The sequence below is a fragment of the Oncorhynchus gorbuscha genome, linkage group LG04, assembly GCF_021184085.1.
Source record: "Oncorhynchus gorbuscha isolate QuinsamMale2020 ecotype Even-year linkage group LG04, OgorEven_v1.0, whole genome shotgun sequence".
Classification (NCBI taxonomy): Eukaryota; Metazoa; Chordata; class Actinopteri; order Salmoniformes; family Salmonidae; genus Oncorhynchus; species Oncorhynchus gorbuscha.
Window position 1 is genome coordinate 4,809,906 of NC_060176.1, and position 19,301 is coordinate 4,829,206.

General features: G+C 44.9%; 1 protein-coding gene across 3 annotated transcripts in view; it reads right to left on the bottom strand.

Moving 5' to 3' along the window:
• The window catches only part of LOC124033562 (talin-2), a 146,746-nt gene that overhangs the window by 32,126 nt on the left and 95,319 nt on the right, over window positions 1–19,301 (bottom strand). For all 3 annotated transcript variants that reach the window (XM_046345609.1, XM_046345607.1, XM_046345608.1), the window contains exons 21-34: window positions 17,635–17,801; window positions 15,799–15,927; window positions 10,873–10,986; window positions 9,118–9,231; window positions 8,577–8,711; window positions 8,262–8,390; window positions 8,036–8,138; window positions 6,867–7,075; window positions 4,128–4,247; window positions 3,689–3,886; window positions 2,071–2,210; window positions 1,113–1,206; window positions 727–816; window positions 415–537 (exon numbers count right to left, since the gene is read on the bottom strand). In XM_046345609.1, the coding sequence (XP_046201565.1) occupies window positions 415–537; window positions 727–816; window positions 1,113–1,206; window positions 2,071–2,210; window positions 3,689–3,886; window positions 4,128–4,247; window positions 6,867–7,075; window positions 8,036–8,138; window positions 8,262–8,390; window positions 8,577–8,711; window positions 9,118–9,231; window positions 10,873–10,986; window positions 15,799–15,927; window positions 17,635–17,801 (1,865 nt within the window). The remainder of the gene's footprint in view (window positions 1–414; window positions 538–726; window positions 817–1,112; window positions 1,207–2,070; window positions 2,211–3,688; window positions 3,887–4,127; window positions 4,248–6,866; window positions 7,076–8,035; window positions 8,139–8,261; window positions 8,391–8,576; window positions 8,712–9,117; window positions 9,232–10,872; window positions 10,987–15,798; window positions 15,928–17,634; window positions 17,802–19,301) is intronic.

Consider the following 19,301-nt stretch of genomic DNA (forward strand, 5'->3'; position numbering starts at 1 on the left):
AGCAGAGCACACACAGCACACACTAGCACAACACTCCCTAGCTCAAGCAGAGCACACACAGGTACACACTACTCTCTTTCTACACTAGCACAACACTCCCTAGCTCAAGCAGAGCACACACAGGTACACACTACTCTCTTTCTACACTAGCACAACACTCCCTAGCTCAAGCAGAGCACACACAGGTACACACTACTCTCTTTCTACACTAGCACAACACTCCCTAGCTAGTACACACACTAACACTCCCTAGCTCAAGCAGAGCACACACAGGCTACACACTACTCTCTTTCTACACTAGCACAACACTCCCTAGCTCAAGCAGAGCACACACAGGGTGCTCACATATTCACACAGTATGACACACAGTATGTCTGGTAGGTCCAGAGCAGGTACTTGGTAGCATGTCCTAACCTGTCCTGCAGCCTCAGTGAGCCCACACAGGGCCTTGGAGGCCAGTCCCACACAGCCCCCAAACGCTGGCACATCCCCGGTTTTACAGTTGTGAGAAATGCCAGCCATGGACTCTCCCAGGACCTGAAAGAAGAGGGGGAACAGAGGAAAAGAGCAGAAGAAAGGGAGCTGTAGCATTCCTCAGCCAGGCAGGTCACCGCTCTCTCTCCCTGCTCTCCCTCCCATCTCTCCATCTCTACTCGTTTCCATCTGTCTGGAGGTTGTGGTTATGCTTGCTCTTTCTGCAGCGCTCAGGGTCATGGCCCTCCCTACCTTGGAGTTCTCCATGACGCTCTCGATGCAGTGGAAGTAGGAGAGGTTGCTGACTGGCTCGTTGGGGTTGGCTAACATTCCTTTCACCGCCTGAGGGGAGAGGGAAAACATCTCTTAACATCTACAAGGGAACTTGCTAATTTAACTAAAACCAAAGGAACCCATTATAGATACAACTTAAATGAGCAACATGAAAACATTCTCCTAGAGCGCTCCCATAATCTATACATTTAACATAACCCACTTTAATGACGCTGCTACAGATGACACTGCTTTTACTAACACCATTACTGCTCCAACTAACACTCCTGGTACCACCACTATGACTGCAGCTGTTATCAGTAAAGCTAAATGTTATTGATGTAAGCTATTGATGTTGATGGTACCTCCAGCTCTCGTAGGGCATTGTCACACTCCTTCTGTCCCGGGGCCTGCTGTGTCGCCAATGTGATTAGCTGGTTAATGCTCTCTGTCACTGCTCTGAAACACAGGATGGGAGGGAGAGGAGTGAGAGAGGGGAGAGCCTGAGAGAGAGAGAGAGAGAGAGAGAGAGAGAGAGAGAGAGAGAGAGAGAGAGAGAGAGAGAGAGAGAGAGAGAGAGAGAGAGAGGCCTGAGAGAGAGAGAGAGAGAGAGAGAGAGAGAGAGAGAGAGAGAGAGAGAGAGAGAGAGAGAGAGAGAGAGAGAGAGAGAGAGAGAGGACCGAGAGAGAGAGAGCCTGAGAGAGACCGAGAGAAAGAGCCTGAGAGAGACCGAGAGAGACAGAGAGAGAGAGAGACCGAGAGAAGTTCAAAATGAGAGGCACTTAGACCAGCGTTCAGCTCCATTACACAAACACAAGGTCCCAGGCTTCATTGGTTCCAAGTCTAATATCGTACTTTGAGTCCCTCTGGTCTCCCCCCTCCCCTCCCTCTCTATCTCTTTTTTTTCAGCAGAATTCCAGCAGGCTTCAGTGAGCCAGTCAGACATTTCAGTCACACACCTCCCTCTTAACCTTCCAATTACCAGACAGGAAATTAACAGCCTCCACAAGCCTGAATGGAGACAGCACTTCATCTACCACCTAGGAGGACATTTCTGCTGTGAAGTGGAGCTACACTGGAGGTGTGAGATTGAGAAGTGCATGTGTGTCACATCAAAAGCCTTGTCCCTTCCTACGGCACAGTGAAACCTCCCATTGCTTTGGCCCTGGCATAAGCGTATTGTAACACATTGCAAAACTGGAATTGGAATTGGAACTGTGGGTGGAAAGTCTCCTGTTCTAAATCCAACAAGACATAATTAATAACCAATCAACAGGTGTGGTATTGTGAGAGCCCACATAGAGGGCAGTGTATGGTAGGTACCTTGCAGCAGCAGCCAGAAGGTTCTTGGCGTTAGCTGCCCCAGGGTCTACAGACAGAGACTTGGCTGCCAGGAGCAGCTTGCTGGAAGCCATGGAGATGTTCTTCAGGTTACCCATCACCTGGATCTGCTCATCTTTCCTCTACAACATCCACAGCAGAATCACCAGTTATTACAAGTCATAAACACTAGTAAATCAGTCATATACAAAAGTCATACAGAAAGGGCATGAAATGTTGAAAGTCATTTAGAGTCTAAATGACCCCAAATCTGCCTGGTAACTTGATCCACTCAGAGCAATGACACAGCTATATAGTGCTAATCAACGCTGAATGTAACCTTTATTTAACTAGGTAAGCCAGTTAAGAACAAATTTATATTTACAATGACGGCCTGCAATGGCCAAACTAGGGCGAATTGTGCGCCACCCTATGGGACTCCCAATCCTGGCCGGTTGTGATACAGCATGGAATTGAACCAGGGTCTGTAGTGACGCTTCTAAGATGCAGTGCCTTAGACCGCTGCACCAGTCGGGAGCCCTGTGCAACTGACTATCCCTGGTCCTCCTAGCCATCAGTCAGATGAAAAGGAGAATGGTGCGTGGGCTGTTTTCTAGCTGCACCATGCTTAACATGTATATTGTTCCCCTCAAACTCTGTTCTAAACATAGACTCTCTGGTTCCAACTCTGCTGCTGGCAGTTCCTGCAGTCACCTGGGTCTGATTTGGTAATCAGTGTCATGCCACTAAGATTTCCTCCTTCCTTATTAGCAAGGCAGCCCGGAAAAGACCTTCAACTGTCATCTTATTTAGACTAAATTTAACAGACCGCCGCTCTGAGGCAATTCAATTAAATATCCGTATCTATAAGGAAAGTTAATCAACAAATAGATAGACTGATGGTTGGCCAAGCTATGACTTTTGAAGCCAATTGGTCAACTTTTCCTCCTCTATTTTCCATCATATCAGCTTTGATAAATTAAACAGTTGGTTCTTACGTCCAAAAGGTGATGAAGAGGCTTATGTAAATAAACGAGTCACACTAAAACAGTCAAATCCAGTATGGTGCCTCGTTTGAGTTCATTAGGCACAAAACAAAACTGCGTGGAACAGGGAGGCACTATGTGAACTTATCAATAAGAAAGGTTCATTATGGTTTCCATTGCGATGGTGTGGTGTGGTGTGCCCTAACGAACACGTTCCAGGTTCAGTACCACACAGACAGAGCACTGTGACTGCACCTGAGTGTGCCCAGCCATCTCAATGCCGGCGTCCAGGAACTCTAACGAACACGTTCCAGGTTCAGTACCACACAGACAGAGCACTGTGACTGCACCTGAGTGTGCCCAGCCATCTCAATGCTGGCGTCCAGGAACTCTAACGAACACGTTCCAGGTTCAGTACCACACAGACAGACTACTGTGACTGCACCTGAGTGTGCCCAGCCATCTCCATGCTGGCGTCCAGGAACTCTAACCAACACGTTCCAGGTTCAGTACCACACAGACAGACCACTGTGACTGCACCTGAGTGTGCCCAGCCATCTCAATGCCGGCGTCCAGGAACTCTAACGAACACGTTCCAGGTTCAGTACCACACAGACAGACCACTGTGACTGCACCTGAGTGTGCCCAGCCATCTCAATGCCGGCGTCCAGGAACTCATCAAAGTCTTCTCTGAACTTCCCAGATGCGTCTGCGAGCTGGGTGCTGGAGCCGCGGGAGGCGTGGACCACGTCTCCTGCTGATTGGTTCAGATCTGCTGCGGTCTGGTTCAGCTCGATCTGGGCCTCCTGGAACGACCTGGTGGATGGAGGGAGCTACAGAGAGAGAAAGATAAGAGACAGAAAAACATAGAGAGACAACAAAGACAGCCATAGCGAGTCAGTGATTAGGTTGTGGTGCAATAAATGTAAGTTTGGTTTAAAAACATTTGACAAGTGTTTGACCTAGCGGCAGTTTTAAGTCAATAAACAGGTGATTAACTCTGGGGTAATCGGTGGCTTGACGTGAATGTTTTTTCAATAAAGTAACCTTTACTTAAGGAAGTGTAGAACTTACCGTTTCTCCCAGCAGTTTCTTGCTGGCCTCTCCAATGCTCCTGAGGGCCATGTCCACATCCTTCTGGCCAGGCAGGCAGTTGACACAGTTATTCAGAGAGTGGGACACAGCCTTGGCCACCTGAAGCAGAGAGAACAGGTGTGTGTGAGCACAGGTGTGCATGTGTGTGTTTGTGAGCATGCCTGCGTGTGTGTCAAGTGTGATCATTCATGCGTGAACTGAGTTGTTTTCCACAGTAGTGATGTTGCTGAGCTGCAATCACAATCTTAAAATGCTAATGAGCCAAGAAGCATAGCGGAGTAATTGATGTTCCTAATTTGCACTTCTGTTTCCAACGGAACATATGCCAACCAATATGTCTGTGTCCCTGTGGGGCCTAGCAACAGAACAGGAGTTGTGCTGCTGAAAGGATTACTGAATGCACAACTAGGACTACCTGAAAAGATAAGAGACACAATTGAAGCCTTTTATTTGGTAAGATTTGAAAGAGATCATCATCCAAAGAGGAATTCAAGGACTTTCATTGGATTCCATTCAAAACCAAAGGGATCTTCAACACCATGTAAAATGGGTCCTATTTCTCTCTCATTTACAAAGGAACAGAACAAACACCACAATACTATGTCCAGTCTGTCCCTTTATCTGCAGTAGCATCTATAGATGCATCATTTATTCATCTGGTGGGAAGGTTATATGGGGAGGACCAGGCATTAATAATTGATGTGTGTTTAAAGTTGTGAATCTCCTGCTACAGCAGGCAGAGGATGAACACCTCACTGTGTTTGACAGGTGATCAGTGTTTTGTTCAGCTGGGCTGATAAAATGTGAACTATTGTTTGTCTATGAAAAGTTATTTATTTTATTATTCACAACCAGATACTGAAGTTGTGAGAAGTGATCTGTGGAAGCTCTACAATAAAAATAGTTGCCTCTCACTTGACCTTCAGTGTAACACAAGCCAAGACTTTCTGAATAAAAGTGGTGATATTAAAACTCTAGTAGCCCTTTGGTTGTCTAAGTGCACCAACCACAGCCAACTCCAATCAGACAGAGGACAATTATACTGAACAGATGGAAAATATGGATGTTAGCAGAGCCATATACAGTTGAAGTCTGAAGTTTACAGACACTTTGGCCAAATATATTTAAACTCAGTTTTTCACAATTCCTGACATTTAATCCTAGTAAAATTTTCCTGTCTTAGGTCAGTTAGGATCATCACTTTATTTTAAGAATGTGAAATGTCAGAATAATAGTAGAGAATTTTTTTGATTTCCCTGAGAATTTATTTCACCACATTCCCAGTGGGTCAGAAGTTTACATACACTCAATTAGTATTTGGTAGCATAGACTTTAAATTGTTTAACTTGGATCAAACAGTTCGGATAAGCTTGTGTGAATTTTGTTGTGTGAATTTTGGCCCATTCCTCCTGACAGAGCTGGTGTAACTGAGTCTGGTTTGTAAGGCCTCCTTGCTCACACACGCCTTGTCCACAAATGTTCTATGTGATTGAGGTCAGGGCTTTGTTATGGCCACTCCAATACCTTGACTTTGTTGCCCGTAAGCCATTTTGACACAACTTTGGAAGTATGCTTGTCATTGTCCATTTGGAAGACCCATTTGCTACCAAGCTTTAACTTCCTGACAGGTGTCTTGAGATGTTGCTTCAATATATCAACAATTTTCCTCCCTCATGATGCCATCTATTTTGTGAAGTGCACCAGTCCCCCCTGCAGCAAAGTACCCCCACAACATCATGCTGCCACCCCCGTGCTTCACGGTTGGGATGGTGTTCTTCAGCTTGCAAACCTTCCCCTTTATCCTCCAAACATAACAATGGTCATTATGGCCAAACAGTTCTGTTTTTGTTTCATCAGACCAGAGGACATTTCTCCAAAAAGTACAATCTTTGACCCATGTGCAGTTGCAAACCATAATTTGGCTTTTTTTATGGCGGTTTTGGAGCAGTGGCTTCTTCCTTGCTGAGTGGCCTTTCAGGTTATGTCGATATAGGACTCGTTTTACTGTGGATATAGATACTTTTGTACCTGTTTCCTCCAGCATCTTAACAAGGTCCTTTGCTATTGTTCTGGGATTTATTTGCACTTTTTGCACCAAAGTACCTTCATCTAAGAGACAGAACGCATCTCCTTCCTGAGCGGTATGACGGCTGCGTGGTCCCATGGTGTTTAGACTTGTGTACTATTGCTCCCAAGGATGAACCAGACTTCTACAATTTTTTTCTGAGGTCTTGACTGATTTCTTTTGATTTTCCCATGATGTCAAGCAAAGAGGCACCGAGTTTGAAGGTAGACCTTGAAATACATCCACAAATACACCCCCAATTGACTCAAATAATGTCAATTAGCCTATCAGAAGCTTCTAAAGCCATGAAAATGTTTTCTGGAATTTTCCAAGCTGTTTAAAGGCACAGTCAACTTAGTGTATGTAAACTTCTGACCCACTGGAATTGTGATACCGTGAATTATAAGTTAAATAATCTGTCTGTAAACAATTGTTGGAAAAATTACTTGTGTCATGCACAAAGTAGATGTCCTAACCGACTTATCAAAACTACAGTTTGTTAACAAGAAATTTGTGGAGTGGTTGAAAAACTAGTTTTAATGACTCCAGCCTAAGTGTATGTAAACTTCTGACTTCAAGCCTTTTATAGAGATAGAGTAGCTTCATCCCTATATATGGCTCTGCACGTTATTGTACTGAAGTCCCCCACTCACCTGGGCTAGCCTCTGCTGGCTCTCTGAGTCACCGGGAGAGACCAGGGCCTGCTTGGCCTCATGGATCAACATGGCCGAACCTTCCATAACATTACAGGCTGAATCCAACATGGACGCCGCTGCCTGAGGGTTGGTGGTAGAGGCTGCCACGCCCCGCGCTGCCTGGGCTAGAGTCTTCAGGGCCTGGGCTGTCTCTCTGGCTGCTAACCCTGGAGGAAAATATACAGATGGTGAGTAGGGGTTGGAATGCTACAAATAAAGAAGAGTTATTACAGAAGTAGCTCCCTCTCCACTGCCGCGCGGCAAGCTCCCTCTCCACTGCCGCGCGGCAAGCAGTACCGATGCACCAAGTCTGGAACCAACAGGACCCCGAACAGATTCTACTCCCAAGCCATTAGACCACTAAATAGTTAACCAAAAAACTACCCAGACTATCTGAATTGACCCTCTTTGCATCAACTCATACCTCAACTCTGTACTGCTACCCGTGTATAATGCCACGTTATCGTTACTCATTGTGTATTTATTCCTTGTGTTCTAATTTTTTCTCTGCATTGTTGGGAAGGGCCCATAAGTAAACATTTCACTGTCAGTCTACACCGATTGTTTACCAAGCTTGTGACAAATAAAACATGTATTAAATGAAAAGGACTGTTTGCATTCAGATGGGTCAAACATCCAAATACATTCAGAAGATTGAATTAAGCCTTAATAAATGCATGTTATAACCTCGGATATCCATAGCCCTCTCATGTTGACAGTGTGCTATACCAGGTAGCAAGAGCCTCTGGTTTAGTTTCATAAGGTCTAAACTATGACTGCCTCAACAAGGGAATGCAACATTTCAGCTTCAACACAACACATTGGGGAGGAATCTAGTAAATTGAATCAGCTTGCATTACCCCATTAATCTAGACAAGATTACTGAAGGAATGTCACATCTATTGAAGTAGGGGAAGGATTTCTTCTGCTTTAGTCTTTGTGCTACTTTCCAGAGAGAAAAGGTTTAATCTAATCTACTATTGACCTTGAAGCATCAAATATATTGAAGTTTTCAGTAAAAACAGTGAAATATACTATTATAGACACGTCCTGGTGGTGCTATGGAGTTTGTTATTTAGCATTATTGCTCTAATTAGAATGGGAGCCCCAGGGCAGTAGTACAGTACCTGTGTAGTGTTCATTGCCCTGTGCAGCACAGGTGAGCAGCTGAGCCATGGAGGATCCCACAGACTTGGAGGTGCTGCCCAGGTCCTGAGCACACTTCTCCATCTGCAGAGAGAACAGCACACAGTACATCAGACACCCATACAAACAGACTCAGCAATGGATGAAAGAGTAAATCACTAGAAGTAATGAGACGTTGATTAATTCAATGAATCAGATTTCCCTGACCGATTCTCCAGGTAGTGGTTTCAGCTGCATGTCTATGGCAGCCATCTTGGCGTCTTGGAGCTCAGTCTTCAGAGTCTGGACGGCTGTGAGAGCTGAGTGGATCTCCATGGGGCCGCAGGCTTCGTGGGCCTAAAGAGCACAAGAGAGCAGACCATTGAATTAGTCATTCTAGACTGACAGTTTAACCCATCTGAGCTGGTATTTAGTGCCCTAGTCTATCAGAAGCTGGCTAGTCCTAACAGGGGATAGGTATCCTCACAAAGTGACAGAGGTGAGCGACAGGTATGACTTAAGTGTGTGTGTGTGTTTATGTACCTTCTGTGCTGCGGTTCTGAGCTCTGCCAGGCTGGTGGCCAGGTTCTTGGCACACTGACCCAGCTGCATAGCAGCGGCCTGGTCCATCACCGTGGGAACAGACGACTTCGCTGATGTCACCATCTTACTGCCAGGCTGTCATGAGAGAAACAGGAAACAGAGAAATGTCAAATTCATCCCAAGAAGATACCAGAGAATGTCTTTATTTGAATCTATTATGACTACAAAACCCAGCCTTATCCAAGTATTAGACATCATCATCAATAATATATCTTTAGAAGCTTTCAAGCACACACACACACACACACACACACACACACACACACACACACACACACACACACACACACACACACACACACACACACACACACACACACACACACACACACACACACACACACACACACACACACACACACACACACACACACACACACACGCGTATATCAGCATTGTACAATATATTGAGATCCCTTCATTCAATATGTGGTGAGATTATGTGGTGAGATTAGGAGCCAGACTGGCACTGGTGGAGTACCTGTAGGAAGTTCTGACTGGTGATGATGAGGGCTAGCTGGGTAGTGAGGTCTTCAGGCTGGGCCTGGCTGCCCCTTACTCCCTGGACCAGCTGGGGAATGTGGTCTGCCATGGCCTAGTGAGCCGCACACATACATAAACAGTCAACACACATACAGTATTCAACCACAGTTTCTATATAGCTGTAGCACCTATATAGCTGTTTAACTACAGTAGGCATACAAAGTGTTCAATGCAAGGAACTGGTGATGTCCCCTGGCATTAACCTCTTCAACCTATGGGGGCGCTATTTCATTATTGGATAAAAGAACATGCCCGTTTTAAGCGCAATATTTTGTCACATAAAGATGCTCGACTATGCATATAAGTGACAGCTTTGGAAAGAAAACACTGATGTTTCCAAAACTCCAAAGATATTATCTGTGAGTGCCCCAGAACTGATGCTACAGGCGAAACCAAGATGAAACTTCAAACAGGAAATGAGCAGGATTTTTGAGGCTCTGTTTGCCAATGTCTCCTTATATGGCTGTGAATGCGCCAGGAATGAGCCTGCCCTTTCTATCGTTTTTCCAAGGTGTCTGCAGCATTGTGACGTATTTGTAGGCATATCATTGGAAGATTGGCCATAAGAGACTACATTTACCAGGTGTCCGCCCGGTGTCCTTTGTTGAAATTGCTGCGTAATCTATAAGCTGCACGCAGTCATCCAGTGATTTGAGAGGAGAGAGGAGACTTCCAAGAACGATATATCATGAAGAGATATGTGAAAAACACCTTGAGGATTGATTCTAAACAACGTTTACCATGTTTCAGTCGATATTATGGAGTTAATTTGGAAAAAAGTTTGGCGTTATGATGACTGAATTTTCTGTTTTTTTTTGGTAGCCAAACATGACGCAGAAAACGGAGCGATTTCTCCTGCACAAATAATCTTTCAGGAAAAACTGAACATTTGCTATCTAACTGAGAGTCTCCTCATTGAAAACATCTGAAGTTCTTCAAAGGTAAATGATTTTATTTGAATGCCTTTCTGGTTTTTGTGAAAATGTTGCCTGCTGAATGCTAACGCTAAATGCTATGCTAGCCTGCAATAGCTATCAATACTGTTACACAAATGCTTGTTTTGCTATGGTTGAGAAGCATATTTTTGAAAATCTGAGATGACATTGTTGTTAACAAAAGGCTAAGCTTGAGAGCTAGCATATTGATTTCATTTAATTTGCGATTTTCATGAATAGTTAACGTTGTGTTATGCTAATGAGCTTGCGGATAGATTTACACAATCCTGGATACAGGTTTTTTTCATAGCTAAACGTGACGCAGAAAACGGAGCGATTTGTCATGCACAAATAATCTTTCAGGAAAAACTGAACATTTGCTATCTAACTGAGAGTCTCCTCATTGAAAACATCTGAAGTTCTTCAAAGGTAAATTATTTTATTTGAATGCTTTTCTGGTTTTTGTGAAAATGTTGCCTGCTGAATGCTAATGCTAAATGCTACGCTAGCCTGCAATTGCTATCAATACTGTTACACAAATGCTTGTTTTGCTGTGGTTGAGAAGAATATTTTTGAAAATCTGAGATGACAGTGTTGTTAACAAAAGGCTAAGCTTGAGAGCTAGCATATTGATTTCATTTCATTTGCGATTTTCATAAATAGTTAACGTTGCGTTAAGGTAATGTGTTGAGGCTGTAGTCACGATCCCGGATCCGGGATGGCTCGACGCAAGAAGTTAAGAGACTTATCCCTAGTACCTTGCAGCTCTGCACCAATTGCTGGTGTGCGGCAGTGTTCTTGTTGGAGGCTGCTGCATTCTGGGAGGCAGCGATAGTCTGGGTGGCTGCAGCAGCAGCTTGCTTGGCGGCATTCTGTTGGAATGTCACACACGTCAGGCATGTTTAGAATCACTACCTTGACGAATCAACACACACACAAGATGCCTCTCAAATGGCACCCCATTCCCTTTATAGTGCACTTATTTTTACCAGGAGGCCCATGGTCAAAAGAACCGTACTAAAGGGAATAGAGTGACATTTGGGAGGCAGACAGTCTCCATTTAGAGCCAGGGTTCCTCAGGTCAGAGATCAAATATTTGTCGTGCCATCTTTAATGTCGGGCAGTAGGGTTCAAACAATCTCCTGATTTGGTATTTTATTAGGATCCCCATTAGCTGTTGTGAGAGCCTCTGACCCACTCAAAACATGAACAATACAGAACATTGACAAGAACAGCTCAAGGGCAAAACTTCAACTTAAAAATGGCACACGTAGCCTCCATATCAATACATACACACACACACACACAAACTATCTAGGTCAAATAGGGAAGGTGTTGCTTTATTGTTTTTTTGAAACCAGGTTTGCTGTTAATTTGAGCAGTATGAGATGGAACGCAGTTCCATGCAATAATGGCTCTATTTAATACTGTACGCTTTCTTGAATCGGTTCTGGATTCTGGGACCATGAAAAGACTCATGGTGGCATGTCTAGTGGGGTAAGTGTGTGTCAGAGCTCTGTGTAAGTTGCAAACATTTTGGGATTTTCAACACATTGTTTCTTACAAAAAGAAGTAATGCAGTCAGTATCTCCTCAACTCTTAGCCAAGAGAGTCTGACATGCATAGTATTTATATCCTCCTTCTGATTACAATAAAAAGCAAGGTGTGTCTCTGTTCTGGGCCAGCGGCAGCTTATCTAGGTCTTTTCTTGCAGCACTGGACCACACAATAATCAAGGTAAGACAAAACTAAAGCCTGCACAACTTGCTTTGTGGAATGTGGTGTCTAGAAAGCAGAGCATCTCTTTAATATGGACAGACCTCTCCCCATCTTTACAACCATTGCACCAAAATGTTTTGACCATGAAGGTTTACAATCTAAGGTAACACCAAGTCATTTAGTCTACTCAACTTATTCAACAAACACGCCATTCATTACCAGATTCAGCTGAGGTCTAGAATGATTTGTACCAAATACAATGCTCTTAGCTTTAGGACCAGTTTATTACTAGCCACCGATTATAAAACAGACTCTTTGTTAAGGGTTTCAGTGACTTAATAAGCTGTGATTGCTGAAGCGCATATGGTTGAATCATCAGCATACATGGACAAACATTGTTTAATGCCAGTGGCATGTCATTGGTAAAAATATAAAAAAGAGTAGAGAGCCTAGAGAGCTGTCCTGCGGTACACCACACTTTACATGTTTGACAGAGAAGCTCCGATTAAATAAAACCCTTTGAATTCTATCAGATAGATGGCTCTGAATCCATGATATGGTTGAAAAGCCCACACACAAGTTCTCTCAACAACAGGTTATGGGCAATACTATCAAAGGCTGCACTGAAATCTAACAGTACCGCTCCCAAATCAGTCATTTGTGTCAGTGCATGTTGAGTGCCCTTCTCTATAAGCATGCTGAAAGTCTGTTAATTTGTATTTGCATTGTATTGTATTTGGTCAAACCATGTTTTCCAAAAGTTTGCTAAGAGCTGGCAGCAAGCTGATAGGTCTGCTGTTAGAACTAGTAAAGGCCGCTTTATGTGATCGATACATGGACGGTCACGAAATGTCATCAGCCGGTGATTGTCAAGCAAATAACTGCCGGTCTCACGGTAACTGACCATTAATTAACAAACACATTTAGCATCTCCTCGCTTCCACACATAGCCTACAAACCATTTAAAAAAGTCTAATAAATCCATGTAATATAGCATCCCCCTTCACAATAAATATATATATAAATATATATATATAAATAAATATATAGCCTCCCCCTTCACAATAAATCCATTATTTATTTTAGACAGGTCTAAAGAAGCATGAAGAAAATGTAGTCTATTTCAGAAGAAAAGAATAGCATGCTCTGAGTTGTCCTTATGTTAGGTCCTGATATGGCTATGCCAAATGGCTGTGGGCTATACTACTTAATTTAGCAGATAAGATTTGCTTATAATTAAGTGGCATTATTTTATAGTATGAAGAATACAATTGAACAAAGCTGAATAAAATTTATATTTTCTCAAACGATTTGAGGGAATGCGCACATGCGCACACACACTATTCTGTGTTGAGCGGTTAACAAAGAAATAGGTACTCCTATATGCGTCATTTAGATGTATTAATGGAACTTTAGTTGTTCTACAAACATTGGGTTATATCTTTTGATTTTTAATACATTGTAAGGCTGCATGATGAGACTAATGATGATTTGAAAACCTCTCGAAAGGCATGAGCTCGGCTTTGTTTTTGCACAAGCTGTACACACGCCAATAGTCTCTCATTCACAATTTGACAAGCACTTGATAATGCCTCGAATTTCACAGTGGCATCACCTTTGTGGCCGTAATGCTGCACCCTAAAAAAATCCATGCCGTTTGCAGTGCTGCGTTGTGCCCTTCTCCCTGAGTGTTCAACACAATCCGAAGCATCTCTCACTCACACGGCTCTCTGTCATATCCAGTTCCGAGGTGCATATTGAAGACATTGAAAGAACTGTCCACATTTACTTTTCGTCAGCCAACAAGATGAGCAGGCCTAACGAACAGCAAAAGCACTAGCCTATATCAATCTACTATCTCCCATAGTACAAAAGTCAGCCTATTCTATTCTTTGCGAGAAACAAATATTCCATGAATCACTCAGTGTGTGTAAGTGAGTCTGTGTGTGTAAGTGAGTCTGTGTGTGTAAGTGAGTCTGTGTGTGTAAGTGAATCTGTGTTTGTAAGTGAATCTGTGTTTGTAAGTGAATCTGTGTGTGTAAGTGAATCTGTGTGTGTAAGTGAATCTGTGTGTGTAAGTGCATGTGTGTGTGTGTAAGTGAATGTGTGTGTGTAAGTGAATGTGTGTGTGTAAGTGAATCTGTGTGTGCTGCGGGGTTGAAGCTACAAACCCATAGGCTTTGCTCTCTCATCCCTTCCAGGGTTTTGGAAGGGAGGGTGGACAACGAGCTTGTCATAGCGGATGTCAGTAAAGTCCCCACGCTCTCTTGCAGCTTTCATGGCCAAGATAAGTTCATTCCTCTTCTGGTGCACAGCTTCAGGATAGTCCTCAATGAGGAAAGTATACGTTCTTCTCAAGTTCTTGGCTCTTTCCAGAACAGCTACCTTGTCCATTTTTTAAATGTATTTTTAATTTCACCTTTATTTAACCAGGTAGACCAGTTGAGAACAAGTTCTCATTTACAACTGCGACCCGGCCAAGATAAAGCAAAGCAGTGTGACAAAAACCACAGAGATACATAAGGGATAAATAAACTTCCAGTCAATAACACAATAGAAAAGTATATATACAGAGTGCGCAAATGTTGTAAGATTAGCAAGATAAGGCAATAAACCTCAAGAACTTGACCACTACGGGCCTGTCACCTTGGCCGGTGGTGGGTTTTCCAGTTCTGTGGGCGCGCTACACCTAAAAACTTTTTGTGGTCCATCTTCAGTTTCTCCAAGATCATTTCCCTCACTTTGTCCTCAGACTCCATCCAGGTCTCATGTGGCGATTCTGCAATTACGTCCACAACCATGTTGTTCCTGCAAACTGTTCTTCAGGTCCTGGACCTCTCTGGTCAGGACGTCCATTCTTTTGTTAGTTGAGTCCAGCCAGTATTTGGACAAAACACTACAAGCCACTTTGTTGTTGTTGAAACTGCATGTAGAATTTGTTGTTGTTGTTCGCTCACCTTTGACAGAGAGACACACCACTGTCCTCAACAGTCCTCCTGCCAGATTTGGTCTTTGTCATGGTACCTAGCAACGTAGGTTACGCTGTTACTCCTCACAGTTCCAGACAGGGCAGGTTGCAGGGAAGACTGAAAACAACAAACAGCAGGGATCTAGACAGCCACAAGCCCGGGACAATCTGTGATCCCAGCCACATGCTGCGTTCAAGCCCTCAAGAAAACCCCGCTAGCTTGATAGGCAGCTAGCAAGCAGCTACACCAAATAGCTCCTCAGAACCGGTCTTGGTCGGCAGGATCACTGGACAGAGAGTAGCAGACCCAGCAACTGATGCCAACTGCATCTCGGGATCCACACTCAAAAGGTAGCTAGATACTAAGAAACTTTTTAACACACTCCCAAAACACCAAACCGAGCTCACCCTCATTCCGCGTTCAACAGTCATATGTAAAATGCTCCTTTTACATTTCAGTGACTAGTAGGATGACGATCGAAGAATGATACTGGATGGTCTCTACTTTCATATGAAGGAAAACCTACAAGGACTTCTCAGAATGTAAACAGGAAGGGAAAGGAAGTTTCTATAACAGTTGAATGTACCCAGAGTACACTGTAGCTCTCCAAACACACTCCGTAATGTCCTTTACTGTATATAACCGTTCTTGCATGGTTTACATCAACAGTTGGAAATAATACCTCTGGTAATGTAATCACCTCTTCACGTTAACCTAAAGCCCAAAATAATACAGCATATCAAAAATACTATTTCTAGAGCTTCACTCAAAGCCTGTTGTTTTCCATGCGACTGGCAATGTGGTGTGTATGTAGAGCAAGATCTACGATGAGGAGATGCAAGTGGAAGTGCCTGCTTACTCAGCCTCAGAGCCATATACAGAGTTTCGCAAACCCATTAATGGGACGCCACCTTAGCACCAAACTCGCGGAGCCACCCATAGGTATACTGTACATATATGGCTCTGCCCAGCCTAGCTCAGACTCATCCAACTGACCTCTAGCCTGTTAATGAGCTTCTTCTTGATGGCGTTCTGAGCTGCAGCGTTGGTGGCCACGCGCAACCCCTCAGCCGCCTCCCTCAGTCTCTGCTGCTGGTCCTCGTTCTCTGGGTATGCCGCTGCGCCCTGTTACACACACACACACACACACACACACACACACACACACACACACACACACACACACACACACACACACACACACACACACACACACACACACACACACACACACACACACACACACACACACACACACACACACACACACACACACACCTCATCCATCATTAAACTGGAGCAGATGGAGATGCATCCAGGGAAAGTTCTAGAGTCCAACTGTAATCATGACCATTTGTAATGACAGCAGCTCTTCTTTGTCTATGAGGAAACATCAAGATTCCTTTTCATGACCTCCTCCTCTGGCTCCAGCTCTCTTGACCTCTCTCTGTCTCTCCAGCTGTCTCTGATTGTACGTGACTGGGTTCAGTTCACACAAACCAATATCCCTAAGAGCCTCTGTGCGTCCTATTGTTGAGGGAATGAAGAGAATCTAGAGCCTAAGCCTCCATGCCATTTAGTTAATTAAGCAGCCAGGCGCTTCCCTCACCTGCTGCTGAATGTAACCCTCCACAGTACATTACAGCAGCCATCTTATATCTCACTAATACACACACACACACTAAAAACATACCACCCACAGCCCCAAGGTGATGTTTATAGTAAGCCCAGACTAATGTGAAGAGACATTACAGTACTAATTCCTCAAGAGTAGAGGGGAATAATGATTGAGTCTTGAAATGCAAAGCAGTTTTTTCATAACAGTGTGTCATGTTAGCCAGCCCAGTACAGGCTATCATTGATACTATTCGCTGCTTCCTGTACGTCAGGTTAACTGTCACTTATGTGTGATCACAAATTGTCACTGAAGGGAAAACCAATCGTATTCTAATAATAAAAGGGATTGGAAATGAAAGCACAGAGTAGTGTCCGAAATTAAACTACGTGGCTAATGTCCAGATTTCTCAGCACACAGCTTTGAGAGAAAGCCAAACGAAGACCTGACATCTTCTGTGGAGTCCCCACTACTGACACAATCCTTTCTCCATGCCTCAGCAAAACCTTCTCTACCCTCAATCAATCAATTATACGATGCTTATATTAGCATCGTATATATATTTTTTGTTCCCCCCCGAGACCCTGGGTTACAACCAGGGATCAGCCAATGTTGACGGCAACCCTGGAGAAATTAGAGTACATTGCTCAAGGGCAGATCGACAGATATTTCACCTTTTGGTTATCTGCCCAAAGCTCTAACTGCTGCCTTACACATAGGGGTAGTGCTATAGTGTTGATAACAGCCCCCCTTTCTGACAGTTACCAAGGAAACAGTGGCTGGGCAAATCCTTCATTGATAGTGATAAAGATAGCTGCTATAATGTGATTAATGTGGAATCAAAGCATCTAACCAGCTGTAAGATACGGCCCCATTTAGCATTCATGATGGCAGGGAAATTAATACTTGTCTGTAAGGCTAAGGAGCAGTTGAAGAATCAAGTGGACTGCCTGAATAAAAGTAGACTTAATTAACTAGACAACCAGGAAGCACCCAAATAGCACTGTTGAAAAAGCTCCGGTTTGAATGAATGTAATCAAATGCAATACTACCCCATTTGGATAACCATATCAAACATACATGAAATGCATGTCAATGTATATTGTAAATAAGAATTTCCCTAGTTAAATAAAGGTTAAATAAAAATAATACACTGGCAAAGGTTGTGGTTGACCGACAGCTTAGCACAGTAAGTAAGCCATTATTACGTACTGTACCTTAGCAGCCTCCACCATCCTGGCTGTGGCGTCTGCCAGTAGTTTAGCTGCAGCAAGAAGCTTTTTAGAGTTGTCAACATCCACTTCCACCTCAGCATCTGACCGCATGGCATTCACCAGGTCAGAGGTGGCCTGGGCCAGGACCCTGGCCTGACGAACCATCTCTCCTGAGGGGAGAGAAAGAGGGGGATGGGTAGAAGTAGAGGGGGTGGAGACGTGTGCGCGCGTGCGAGCGAGAGACAGCGGGTCAGCGTGCGAGCGAGAGAGGGCGGGTCAGCGTGCGAGCGCGAGAGAGCGGGTCAGAGTGCGAGAGAGAGCAAGTCAGTGAGCGAGAGAGGGCAAGTCAGCGAGCGAGAGAGAGCATGTCGGCGAGAGAGAGGGAGTTGGCAAGCGAGTCAGAGAGAGAGAGAGTCAGCGAGCGAGAGAGAGTGTAAGCGAGCGAGAGAGAGAGTCAGCGAGTGAGAGAGAGAGAGTCAGCGAGAGAGAGAGAGTCAGCGAGAGAGAGACAGTCAGCGAGAGAGAGAGACAGTCAGCGAGAGAGAGAGAGAAAGAGAGAGAGCATGTCGGCGAGAGAGAGGGAGTCGGCGAGAGAGAGGGAGTCGGCGAGAGAGAGGGAGTTGGCGAGCGAGTCAGAGAGAGAGAGAGTCAGCGAGAGAGAGAGAGAGTCAGAGAGAGAGAGAGAAAGCGAGCGAGAGAGAGAGAAAGCGAACGAGAGAGAGAGAGTCAGCGAGCGAGAGAGAGAGAGTCAGCGAGCGAGAGAGAGAGAGTCAGCGAGCGAGAGAGAGAGAGTCAGCGAGCGAGAGAGAGAGAGTCAGCGAGCGAGAGAGAGAGAGTCAGCGAGCGAGAGAGAGAGAGTCAGCGAGCGAGAGAGAGAGAGTCAGCGAGCGAGAGAGAGAGAGAGTCAGCGAGCGAGAGAGAGAGAGTCAGCGAGCGAGAGAGAGAGAGTCAGCGAGCGAGAGAGTCAGCGAGCGAGAGAATCAGCGAGCGAGAGAGTCAGCGAGCGAGAGAGTCAGCGAGCGAGAGAGTCAGCGAGCGAGAGAGAGAGAGTCAGCGAGCGAGAGAGAGAGAGTCAGCGAGCGAGAGAGAGAGAGAGTCAGCGAGCGAGAGAGAGAGTCAGAGAGAGAGAGAGAAAGAGAGAGAGAGTCAGCGAGAGAGAGAGAGAGTCAGCGAGAGAGAGAGAGAGAGTCAGCGAGAGAGAGAGAGAGTCAGCGAGAGAGAGAGAGAGTCAGCGAGAGAGAGAGAGAGTCAGCGAGAGAGAGAGAGAGTCAGCGAGAGAGAGAGAGAGTCAGCGAGAGAGAGAGAGAGTGTCAGCGAGAGAGAGAGAGAGAGAGTCAGCGAGAGAGAGAGAGAGAGAGAGTCAGCGAGAGAGAGTGAGAGAGAGCGAGAGAGAGTCAGCGAGAGCGAGAGCGAGAGTCAGCGAGAGAGAGAGAGTCAGCGAGAGAGTGTCAGCGAGAGAGAGAGAGAGAGAGAGAGAGAGAGAGAGAGAGAGAGAGAGAGTCAGCGAGAGAGAGAGAGAGAGAGAGTCAGCGAGAGAGAGAGAGAGAGAGAGAGTCAGCGAGAGAGAGAGAGAGAGAGAGTCAGCGAGAGAGCGAGAGAGAGAGAGAGAGTCAGTGAGAGAGAGAGAGTCAGCGAGAGAGAGAGAGAGAGTCAGAGAGAGAGAGAGAGAG